At 39.1% G+C, this 12647-nt stretch overlaps 1 protein-coding gene across 1 annotated transcript; it reads left to right on the top strand.

Annotated features, from left to right (window-relative positions):
* The first annotated feature begins 37 nt into the window (after positions 1 to 37).
* LOC110051993 (protein phosphatase 1G-like) lies at positions 38 to 12353 on the top strand. Its single transcript, XM_020758111.2, has 11 exons — positions 38 to 282; positions 2104 to 2173; positions 3201 to 3337; positions 4054 to 4176; positions 4676 to 4820; positions 5666 to 6066; positions 7165 to 7399; positions 8257 to 8347; positions 9135 to 9173; positions 9885 to 9984; positions 10742 to 12353. The coding sequence occupies exons 1-11, from the start codon at positions 172 to 174 to the stop codon at positions 10934 to 10936; spliced, it is 1647 nt and encodes a 548-aa protein (XP_020613770.2). The 5' UTR covers positions 38 to 171; the 3' UTR covers positions 10937 to 12353.
* Positions 12354 to 12647: the final 294 nt, after the last annotated feature.

Below are 12647 nucleotides of genomic sequence, written 5' to 3'. Positions count from 1 at the left end.
GGTTGAGCCCGCAGGCAATTCAGCAGCAATACCAAAACAGGAAGTTCGAGCGCATCTTGCCCGCGAGTTTTGTGCCTCACATTGTAAGATCAAGAATTTTAATCTGCAACGGAGAGAAAGCAAGCCTCGTGGTTACAAGTTTTATTTGCACGAACGTTCTTTCCAAACATTATGGGCGCGTATTTGGCGAAACCAAAAACGGAGAAGATTTCTGAGAGCAGCGAAAACGGTAAAGTAAGGTATGGCGTATCCTGTATGCAAGGCTGGCGTGTGACTATGGAGGTAAGTGAGTTTGCACCGCAAAATAAACTCTTACACCTTGTGTATAAAGCGAAGCGTTGATAACAGTTGTATTTATTGATCATTGACAACTACTCTTTGAGTGATTGGTTTTAATACACTCCATCTTGTATACCTTTGGCTCTCTGGATTCCACCTTTCTTTAGCTTCACTGAGTAATCAGCTTTGTTGGCTGACGATAAAAATCGACGAAATCCATTTCGATGGTTTTCTTCGGAGAGGCGTTTTGTTTATTCATATGGCAGGGCTAAAGGTTGTACCACTTGAAGTGGATTGAAGGGAATCACAGCCAGGGAAGAAATCGTGGCAGATGTTTTTAAATATTAAACTTAACAGATAACATGGTGAATCCGATGTAAGCTGGAGCTTATATAAGATAGGTTTAAACTATTAAGAGCTCTAACGATCTGCGGAGGTTAAGCTTATTTTTCAGGGAGAAAAATAAAGCTGAAATAGTTCAAAGTCATTCCAACCTATTCTATGATAAAAAAATCCAGAGAAAAACAGTTTATCTCCATTGAGTCGTGTGTGAATAGACTGTCACATCTTATCCTGTACAGCAGTACTTAGCAACTGTAAATAAACCTTCTGAGCACATACTCTGCGTGCATGGACTATACAGTGCTATCCAGGTGTTAAATTTTGTTTATGTAAACCATGTTCTGATTGGATGGCTAGTTGTTTGGGATGATACTGATGTATCTCAAATATATGGATACAGTGGAACCTTGGTTTAACGAAGCCCTGTTTAGCGAAGTCCTTGAATTGTGTTAACAAGGGGTATTAATTCTTTGCCCCAGGAATAGTAAAACATATAGAGAAGAATCCTGATATTTGAGACCCTTTTATGGTGAACATATTTTGCCAGTCCTTTGGCCCTTCGTTGTATCGAGGTACCACTGTATAATGCAAATTAAAATTTCTTGCTTCTAGGAAATGGCCATGTAATGGTCAGTGCAAAATCCTTGCCTGTGCAAACATTGCAATGTTTGCAATGCACCATATTGGGCAAACATTCCCTGGGGTGCACTGAATAGATGCATTTGTTGATTGATGTGGCTGCATCCCTGAAATGCCTACCCTGTAAATAAGAAAAAAACTTTGATTCATTTTCCTACTCCATCTAAGACAACACCGTGGTCTTTTCATTGTAGGATGAAGGGTCCAGAATAACAATCTCCAATTAACAAAAAGTCATTTACCTTGGTTTTGTTTCACTGTTATTTTATCTTGTATTTACAGTATATCTTAAACTCGTGATTCTCAAAGCGATTTTTTGTTTCACATGGAGTTTAGAGTAATCATGATTCTTCCATACTAACAAGTTTATTTGTTAACTAACAGCTTTTCAAACAAGGTTGCTTGAAAAGTTTATTCTGTCACAGTGAGTGAGATCATTTTTGAATGAGGTCCAAGTCATTGATGGGGCTAATTATCAAGAAGAATAAAAGAATAAGTTGGAGACATCACCTCTTCTATCCATATCTGATGCACTTAAACTTTCAAAAATAAAAAAGTAAATTTATAAAAACTGTATATAAACTGTAAACCGAGCTTAGTCAGTTGACTGCCATATTGAAAATATCAATTTGTTTAATATGTAAAAAATAATTACAATAACCCACATGTTCTTTGTCTTCTTTGAATGTGGATAGAAGACGTGATGTCTTCATCTTATTCTTCTTGTTTGTCCAACACATTCCTGGCCTCAGAGAGTCAAATTTCCCAGAGGGGCTGATTATCATTTATCAAGTAGACATTATTCTAGGCTTAACATTAACTTTGGTTCATTTTTTTTAACAGGATGCACATACATGCATGTTGGATTTTGACAACAGTTCCACACTGTTTGCAGTTTATGATGGCCATGGAGGTATAAAAGGATCTGGAAAATTGTCTTTTAGTGGCATTTTGAGCAATGTTTTATTTTGGCTGCCTTTCACTTTGCATTAGGCAAAATGACCCATCACCATTGAAGATTGTCTCAGTTTCTGTAACAAGAATAGGTTATTTCTATGCCATTTCTAGTCCACCACTATTTTATCCTCTGGCAATAAAGTTGTCTGTACAAATTTATTCCCTTGGGTATAGAGAGGCATTGTGAGTGTAAATTGTCTTGCACAAGAACACCACAGAATGACTCTGATAAGGGTGCAAACCTGGCTCACTCAATCCGGAATCCAGCACCCTAATCAGTAGGCTACCATCCGTCCCATTTTACTAGGTAGATTTTTGAGCTTTCATGCTTTTTTCTGACTGAAGTGGTAAACATGTTTTTTAATATATTGAAACACACCATTTTAAGATGATTTCCAGTCCATACTGTGCACTCTCAAGAGTTTGTTTACGTTTTTTTGTGTTATCCCATGTAAGACATCACAAAATGTGAACATTTTGTGACTTCCATACTTACATGAAGTAAATTCAAACTTTCATGTCAACCACTCTTATGGATGCGAAGTTTCATGCTTTGTTCTTTCTCCTATCAGTTGATGAAATAACTTTGCAGCTGTAAAAATCAGTGAAGCTGTTGGAAAAAGAATTTGAAAGGCCACCAAGATAGACCCTTTTCACAAATGGCTGCCAATTTAAAATTCTTTTGTATGCATTTAAATTAGCCTTACTAACCTCGTTTCAGAGTAAAAATTCTTTTGAATTACCAACTTTAAAACGAGATTAGTAAGGCTAATTTTAATACTTGCCAAAGAATATATAATTAGCCGCCATTTGTGAAAGTGGTCTATAAGGTATGTCGTTCGTGATGAATAACATCGATTCACATTCCATAGAGTGAGACTTTTTATTTTTGTAAACATTAGGGTGCTAGGACCGTGCAGTATGGACTGGAAATCATCTTTCACATGGTTTGTCACTTACTTCCTATTGTGTTGCTCACTTAGGATCAGAAGTAGCACAATACGTAGCTAAGCACTTGCCAAAAGTTCTGAAGAACACAGAGAGTTACAAGAAAGGAGACATCAAACAGTCAATGGTTGACTCATTCCTGGCAGTTGACCAGCTGATTATCAGTGATGAGGTTGGTGACAATGAATAATAAATTTCTCTAAATACAATCTGAATGATGTACAATACATTGTCAAGCAGATAGATAACAAGACAGAATAACAAGTCTTCACCAAATATATAGATTTAGCCAAACTCCTGATCACAATAAGGTAACCTGGCTTGAGCCTGTGATCCAAACGAAAACCACTACCTGGGCAGTGGTCAACTTCAAAAAACATGTGACCTCGATGAGCTGTACACCTGAGCCTGTGATATGGGCACATGATACTGGTCAGCAGATACCTTGTTTGACAGCTGCCAAGATGTATGCTGTAAACCAAGGCTGCATGCATCGGTTCACATATTAGCTGGAGTATGGCAGCCATGTTCCGTGACATCGTTGTTGTAGGGCACCCAGGATCCATGCTGCTAGCCATGTAAAAAGAATTAAATGGTTTCCTATTTTTATGCATGCATGCAGTTCTATTTATATAGTTATGGTGCCCCACTTGGTGAGCTGCACTACTAAATGATACTGTCTCAAGTGATATTTTCACAATGGTGGATCTCATTAGAAGATGTAATGCAAAGAAATGATGTCACTGAAATAACTTGAAAATTCCCTTTTGTTTTATGATCTTGTTGTATAAACCTCCCACACTTTCCTTCTGAGGCCATCTCAAACAGGAATGGATATTTTCATCCTCACATTCTCATGTAACCAATTATTCTGTATCTGTTGTTCAGGGTCTTGCAGAGTTGAAGGAATTAGCAGGAGTTGATAAGGACATTGATGAAGAAGAAGATCTTGGATTGTTGGAACAAGAAGCTTCAATGCCTCTGCATGAACTGTTGGCTAAGATGAAAGAGGTCTGTAATTTAAGATTCGAATCTCATCAAAGAGGAAATACTGCTCATTCTCTTTGTAGTTCAGCTAGCAATTTACAAGCCTTTTTTTGCCAGAAAATAGTTATAACTTTTTCATTCAGGCTAATGAGTGGTGCAAAAAGATCTTAACATGTACCACATTTGTGTCACAATCTTCCCTTCTTTTCTAAGATATTTCTTACAAATTCTATTTACACAGAGCTCAACGTTGTTACTGCTGGGGTCACCAATGCGACCAAATCTTTTTCACCGGGGACTAACTTTTCATGCTTTTCACTGAAATACTTTTGCTGGAAACTTACTGTAGGGGCCAGGTGGCCCCAAGGTTTTTTTTCCTGAAGGTCGAGCCCTGTAACAGCACAGTCAAACTTTCCATCCATAGTGTAATACACTATATTTTTATGATCACCATACAGTCTAAGTGAGGATAAACTCATTCAATTTCATTAAATCAACTTCAGTCGATTTTTCTTCTTTTCAGATGAAAAAGAGGTTAGGAGATGGTAATGAAGAGGAAGTGGAATACTGGTCAGAAAATGATGAGCAAACCGCAGCTGATGATGGTGAAGAGGAAAATGAAAATAAAGAAGAGAAGAGTGCCATTATTGATTCACAAAATGAAAATGGTAAAACGATACCGTAAACTGCTACTTATAAGCCCCCCCTGCTTATTAGGCCCCCAAGTTAAATGCCCATCTACCTGTAAACAAGCCCCCTTTAATTGTCCTTCTTTTGAATTTGTTTTATTGTGATGTTTTGAAGCTTAATTAAAAACCAGTAAAAGAAAAACCTATTTCAATCAACACAGCTATAGCTCATTTCAAACTGGTTTTTTATTCTGGTCATGAGCCCCTCGGATAAAAGCCTCTCTGTTTATGAGTCCATCTAAAAGCCCTTACAAAGTTGCATAAGCCCAGGGCTTATAAGCAGCAGTTCAGAGTAGTGGAGTCAAGTTGAAAGAAAAGAATAAAAAAAATTACAGACTGTATTCTAGTGAAATACACATACAGTCAATCTATCAGGATTCGTGATAATTCTGATCAAAATTTTGACATTGGAGTGGAAGCTACAATCGAAGCTCTCCGTACGGACATCTCCAATACGGAGACCTCTCTGTTACGGACGCTGTCTAAAACAGACGATGGACACTAAATCTCGGCCCTAGGGAGCAAATTCATGCAAATTTAACCTCTTTATTACGGACACTCCGGGGACCGGGTGTCGATAATTTGCGGTATGTACCATTTCCTGTCGGCAGTTACACAAACATTGACACTAATTGATACCAATACCAGATCATGTTAGAAATTTACTTCACTGTGTCCGTATTAGAGAGGTTCGACTGTATAAAGAAAAAGTTTAATTTCATTTCAAATTATACAATTTGTGCGAGGGATCGAAATTAATATCAAATAATGCAAGCTATCCCTTGTTTATGGAAATATTCATGAGCTCATTCACTATTCGTCAGGCATCAAAAACGGCAAAGACGGGAAAAAGATAAGTGAAAATGGTTCAGAAGATGGAGATGAAAGTTCTTCGTCTAACAAGGACTCTACAAACGAAACTACAGAGGATGACAAGGAAAGGAAGAACAAAGAAATAGACACTGACAGCAAAAATGACGAAAAAACACAGAAAGAAGAGGCAGGGACCAGTCAAGAGGAAAAGGTGGAAGAAAATAATACAAGTGATGAGAAGATTGCTGTTGAAGAAGGTGATAACGATGATGAGGAAGAGGGTGACGAGGAGGAGGAAGAAGAAGAAGATGATGAAGATGACGATGACGATGACGAGGATGATGATGACGATGATGATGACGTAGATGGACAAGTTGCCAATGAAAATGAAGGATTTCAAAGCTCAGATGAGGTGAATAGTTTACTTGTATGAAAAGTTCAAAAATGAATGTTATCCCTGATAAAGTACAAAAAGTACCTTCATCTTGCTCGAAACATTCACTTCGATCTCCTAGCAGTAACAGTGGTTTTGCAGAAGTGAATAGTGATTGACAATTGACAACAACAATGGGGAGCTTAAGCAATAACAACTGCTACGCCAAGGACGACGCTTAGTAAAAAAATGAATTTATATTTTACCTTCGAATTTCTCAATTTCCCAGTTGTGTAGACTATATGCCTCAGAAAGTTTTCAAGCTAGCAATTAGCCGCCTTCGTTTGCATTCTGCAAAATACGCAGAGCTTAGACATTTCACGTTTTTAGAGAACTTAAGCAAACCACGACGGGAACGAGAACGCCACCAAACAAGAGGTTAATGAGCAAAACAAAAGCTGTGCACGTGCGTTATAATTCTTGGTACATTTCTTTGCCGTCCTCTGCAAAACAAGAACGTGAAATGACCAAATCCTACATTGTCCGGGGAACGTGAACCACGACGGTTAATTTTTTTTATTTTTATTCCAAATGTTTCGCCCTGTCCCAGATTCAGTGTCGTAATAGTTTGACACTGAGAAACAAAGGGAAATGACTTAAGAATATAGCGAGATTCGTAGGTAAAATATAAATTCATTTGTTAATCGATGTTGCCCTCGGCATCGCCGTCGTGGTTTCTTAAGGGAGTTTCAGCAGACAACGTCGCTTAAAAAATGAATTTATATTTTACCTGCGAATCTTGCGATAGTCGCGCTCTAAGCATGAACCAAATCTGTCTGCAAACTCAATTTTCAAAGTTTTAGTTAGGCCAGTTATTAGTGGTCCGTTCGGGACGTATTTAATGAAAACACGAAATGACGAAATGGCACCTAACAATGTGGGTTAACCCATACAACTAGTGCGAGCTAACCACCTTCAAGTCAGTGATATTTAGGCTGACCTGAGCGCTATTTAGGTTAACCTGAGCGCAATTTAGGTTTATTTAGTCTAACCGTGGTGACATTTAATAATTTCGCCATTTCATTGTGTTTTAAACACGCCCGACCGTTCGTGACTGTACCAAATTATATTTTATAGGTTGGATATGACAGTGGAACTACAGCGATAGTCGCTTTGTTACATGGCAATCAACTATCTGTAGCGAATGTGGGCGATTCACGTTGTGTGTTGTGTCGCAATGGTATTGCTTTGGAAATGTCTATGGACCACAAACCAGAGGACGAACATGAATTAAATAGAATTCACAAAGCAGGCGGGAAGGTCACATGTGAAGGAAGAGTTAACGGCGGCCTAAATCTATCAAGAGCGTTAGGTACGATGTTAATGCTCTAGTTAACAACTAGATTATGAGAAAACGTTGAAATGTTATCGACCACACCAAGCCAGTGCACACTAATCGCTGATAGTGTGCAATGGCTCAGCCAATCAGATTACAGCATTTTTAGTATAAATCTACTAGTCGTTGAAAACTTTTTTTAAGTCCTCTTCACAGACCCTTCGAAAACGCAAAGAAGCGACTACTATTTTATTTACAAGGGCACATTGCAAGGCTGCTGTCTGAACTTCGACACAATAATGGACATTCTCGGATTATCATTCATAGTCTCTATGTACTAAAACTTTCAGCTGGTACTGGGTTTTAGGCTACTCCTTATCTACAACAAGAGGTAGCGGCCTAGTCAATATTGAGAGTACAGCATTCGTGATAGGACGCTGGTAGATTTATACTATACGTGTCCTCTAGTATGTTCATACTCTAGCAAAAGTTAATCAGCTATAGTTTGTGTGCATAAGAAACTGCACTTAATGCAATGGAAGCATGTTAAGTTCTATACTTCTAGGCAGAGTTCACCTCATTTGTTGAGCCCCTCCAGTCAGCTACTTCACATTTTCAAGCCAACAGAAATTCAGAATAAAGAAAATTTAAAATTTTAACCAACACTGTAAATTCTCAGTCAAACGTTGCCAACTTTTTTTTGAGAAATACATTGCTAGAGGCTAATTCTTCGAGCCGGATTGTTGACCGCTTTGCTGGAAGAGTGAGTAGAAATAAAATATCATCCCCCGTGCGCGTTAGCACATTGCTTGTGATTGTTTGCCCGTCAGAAAAGCAAACAAAATACGTCGTCAAATATGTTGGAGTATCGTAACACTTATTTCGCCTTCCAGGTGATCATAGCTATAAATTACAAACAGATTTATCGGCTTACGAGCAGCAGATCACTGCAGTGCCAGATGTCAGACAAACACCACTAACAGAGTAAGCCACCAACAAACTTCTCATTTGTTATGCCAGTACTGCCTAATATATAAACGTCTTTCAGAAATAGGTATTGTTTAATGTTATCTATAACACGGAGTTACACAAACCCAGTAGAGTTTCATCATAAAAATTACAACACCCTATGGCATGGGAGGCAGTGTTTCAACAGTTAGCTTCGACTGGGGTTATTGTTCTCGAAGCACAGTAGCACTATCAGTGATAAACTCGGTTACCAGCCCCTGTTCGGGAAAGGAACTTAGACCAGACTCGCGAGAGCGGCCGAAATCTAGCCTGCGTTGCAGCCGGACGTGTCAAAATCCCCGGTAATTTAGACTGTCTGCGACTCAGGCTACAGAAATCGAGCTTATATATCTGTGATGAACTACCTCCTATTCCAGAGGGAATAGTGATTCTCCTAGCCGCCTCAGAAACCGGAGTTAAGCACTGGCATCATTAGCCATCATAACATCATATCCTCGATAAACGATGCACGGCAGGAAGAATTAACCTGGGGTTCCTTGTTGGGAGACGGTAGCTCCATCGCTGTTGACAAGAGGGTGGGATGGGGCGGGGCGAAGCAATGTAACGGAGGCGCTTACGAAAAAAGTCTGAGTGAAGTGTGGCGTGAGATGAGGGCTTTAATACGGCAAACACGGTTACTAAGTAATACATCCTCCTGGGTCACATACTGCAAGCAAAATGTACTTGTTGTTTGGGCTAAAGAAACATTGTATGCGAGGTCGCCATTGAGAATGTAAACACTGATATCTGTCATTTTTCTTAGGGCGGACGAGTTTATGGTCATCGCCTGTGACGGGATATGGTAAGAATAATCATTTATTTTAGCGTAGATATTTTTGGTCTTATCATCAGTTTTGTATTTTGTCTTAGTTTGTGTCCCCTTATTGGTATGGGTTTCTCCCAGGCTACATGGTTTGACACCTTAATAAAGTTTCATTATTATTATTTACCAAGTTTCGTAGCATAGGTAGTCCAGTTCTGCACCTCACTCTGTCACGCAACGCTACGTTTTTGGAGTAGCGTTTTATTGCAGAGAGAAGGCCAGAACTAGACTACATCATAGAAGACGTTCTGTTGAAATTCTGTTCTGTCTACAGTGTGTGCAAACCTTTACATATGATGATAAGTTGGAAAGAGTTTTCTTTGTACCACGCTCGTGTCATGTTGATTAATTCACCTTCACATTTCATTACCGAGCTTAAAATTCACCATCATTATCAACTTATCACTACTCACGATGAATTCGATAGCGTTGATCCTAGCAGTATGCAGGACACCTGTCATATATGAACTCAGTTAAATGACCTTCCTCTCCATGAGTTCTCGTAGCTCAGTGGATAGAGCGCCCGCCCGGTGTTCGGGAGGTCATGGATTCGATTCCTGTCGGGGACTCAGAATTTTTCTTTGTCCCACGCTCGTGTCATGGTGATTAATTCACCTTCACCTTTACATATGCTGTTCGTGCTAATTGTTAACCCTTTAGAAACTTTAGTGCTTTTTTTTGGTTATTTAGGAATGTGAAAGGGAGTCAAGAAGTCGTAGATTTCGTGGGAGACAGACTACGAGAACAAAGAAAGAACAGTCAGCTTAACCTAACAAAGATTTGTGAGGAGGTAAACATGCACTATCAATCTAGCCTCCCACTCAGACGTCTGCTTAGGAGACTACTGTCAATCAAAGTTATTTTAATTTTTAATTGGAAAATAGCCCAAAGAAAACACGCGCGCTGATTTTAAAATCGCGTTTCTATTAAACAATTAGATTATGAGCTCGAGATTTCTGTCGCGTGATAGTTGACGAGGACGCAACTATCACGAATACAAATCGAGAGCGAATAATCTAATTGTTTTAGTATAAATCTACTAGTCGTTCAAAACTTTATCTAAAGCCTCTTCACAGCTACTTCGAAAACGGAAGGAAGCGGCCGCCAGTTCGTTAACAAGCGCACACTGCTAGGCTACTCACTATCTACAACAGAATAGATAGTGAGTAGCGTAGCTAATCAGAGAGCGGCATTCGTGATAGAACGCGGTAGGTTTATTTTTTATTTTCTATTTTTTAATTTATTTTATCGATAAAAACATATTACAATATTGCAACAAATTTCAAAAGTAGTGCAGAAAAGAGGGTTGTTACAACTGATAATATTCTAATGAAAAATAAGCGATAATATATACGGTAGTAACTATTACGAAAAATATGTCTCTCTAGGTAGGTTTATACTAAAACTCGATAGAAACACGGAAATAGATCTCGAGTTCATAATCTAATTGTTTAATAGCAACACGATTTTTAACCAATCAGCGCGCGTGTTTTGTTTGGGCGATTTTCTAATCCGTTATAAGATACCTAACTTACTGGTCTTTACAGCTTCTAGATTCTTGTTTAGCGCCGGACACTACAGGAGATGGAACTGGTTGTGATAACATGACAGCCATCATAGTGCTGTTCAACTCTGAGTCTGGCGGCGCAACAGAACACAACGACAAAAAGAGAAAGCAACAAGAAGCAGACATACCCGACGGAGATTTAGCTGGAAAGAGGATCAAAACAGACGACTCTTAATATCCACTAGCGGGGACAAACATTATTTTCAAGCGTTCTGCCATCCCTTGCATTCACTGGTCATGTTGTGAAATCCTGCGTCAAGCGATGGGAGCCATCTTGAAAATACACAATGAGCTACAATGGACAGAGAATCGTTTATCTCGTCAGGCATTGTCTGTTTATCCTTTGACTCAAGATTGATCGGCATTTTATTTCTCGTTTCAATATCATTATATCATCATACAGAAAGGTGATGAGAATAAATAAGCTCATCAACTAAGTGATGATAGGGAGCTTAAGCAAACCGCGACGGCAACGGCGAGAACACAACAAACCAAAGGTTTAATGAGCAGCCCAATGCCCGCACGTGCGTCATAGACTTTTATATTTCGTAGTTATCCTTTCCAGAAACAACGTGAAATAACCAAGTTCTGAGTACTTTGGATAACTGCGTCGCGATAGCTTACTTTTCGTTTTTCCTTGTGGAATTATAGCTGGCACTGTAGAACTATTTTGAGTGGGGTTTTAGACCGATTGGCGTACTAACCGTATCAATGACAAATTCTCGACCGTGATTAGTTCTCCGCTCGCCTATTTGTCACCTAATCGGTGCGCGATCACATGGGTGTCCAATTACAGGTATCCAGTTTGAACTTTTTGTAATCGGATACCTGTAATTGGATACCCACGTGATTGGTACGTCAATTACGCTCGCTTTAATGGCTTCCTTCGCGATGTTTCCTACAGTTTTCTAAACTTATGAAAAGCGCTACAGACGTTTTCGCTTAAAAGAAGCTCTCAAAGACATTTTTAATTCCGAAAGTTGTTATAGATACGATTAATTAGCAATATGTGTCGAACAATTCAGGGAGTAATCGTGCTCGTAATTTCAAATCCGCCTCGCCCTTCGTGCTCGTCCGATTTTGAAATTACTCACGCGATTACTCCCTGAATTGTACTCCACCCGGTCCAATTACTATTACTTAACAGATCGAGATAACTGCGAATTTCAAAGGTCAAATATAAATCCATTTTTCCAAGGCGTCGTCCTTGGCGTCGCCGTTGTTATTACTTAAGCTCCTTATTGTCTAGATGCGACACGATATTCTCGGATCTAGCATTAACCGAAATGTATGGAAGCTGTTAAGGAGAAGTTGTATGTCTATCTTGAGACCAGAGTGTAAAAAACGTCTGGGAGGACATTCATGCTGGCAAATCCATCGAGAAGTAACTGAAGCGTGAAGCTTTTAAAGAACGAAATGTGAATCTAACTGTTGTAGAATTCAAAGACTCAATCATGTATGTATTTTACCCTTGACAACATAATTTCACATGTGAGCAGCCTTGCTCTATTAGCACTGTTTGTGCCATCTTACCACGTGGGTCAGTGACTTGGCTGATCTTGACTAGTTATTTATAAATTGTTCTTAAACGGTTTAAGAGTTTGTTTTTCTCTCTTCAGTCTTGATACTCCTGTGACCTCTAGCCTGCGCGCGGTCAGAATGCGGAAAAGCTCTCCGTATGGGAACGCTTGCTACGCAGGCTATGTGAACTCTTGTATACAGATCTCATTCTTGTTACCGATTTCGATCAATTTTCCCAGCTACGGAATGGAAACGATAAAGTTTAAGTTCTTATTCTTTAATCTAATTGCTCCAATCTACTCTTTAGCCAGATCCCATTCTTGTTGCCGATTACTATCATTTTTCCCTGATAAAGATAAAGTTCT

The sequence above is a fragment of the Orbicella faveolata genome, unplaced genomic scaffold (genome assembly GCF_042242905.1).
Source record: "Orbicella faveolata isolate gen_17 unplaced genomic scaffold, um_ofav_v1 contig_47, whole genome shotgun sequence".
Taxonomy (NCBI): Eukaryota; Metazoa; Cnidaria; class Anthozoa; order Scleractinia; family Merulinidae; genus Orbicella; species Orbicella faveolata.
Note: the sequence above shows the minus strand (reverse complement) of the source record. Positions and strands in the feature narration are given on the sequence as shown.

Excerpts from the sequence above, each read along its gene's own strand:
- LOC110051993 (XM_020758111.2), top strand. The coding sequence starts at position 172 with ATGGGCGCGTATTTGGCGAAACCAAAAACGGAGAAGATTTCTGAGAGC. Across the intron at positions 7,400-8,256 it reads AAATCTATCAAGAGCGTTAG|GTGATCATAGCTATAAATTA; the intron begins GTACGATGTTAA and ends TTCGCCTTCCAG. Across the intron at positions 9,985-10,741 it reads TAACAAAGATTTGTGAGGAG|CTTCTAGATTCTTGTTTAGC; the intron begins GTAAACATGCAC and ends TGGTCTTTACAG.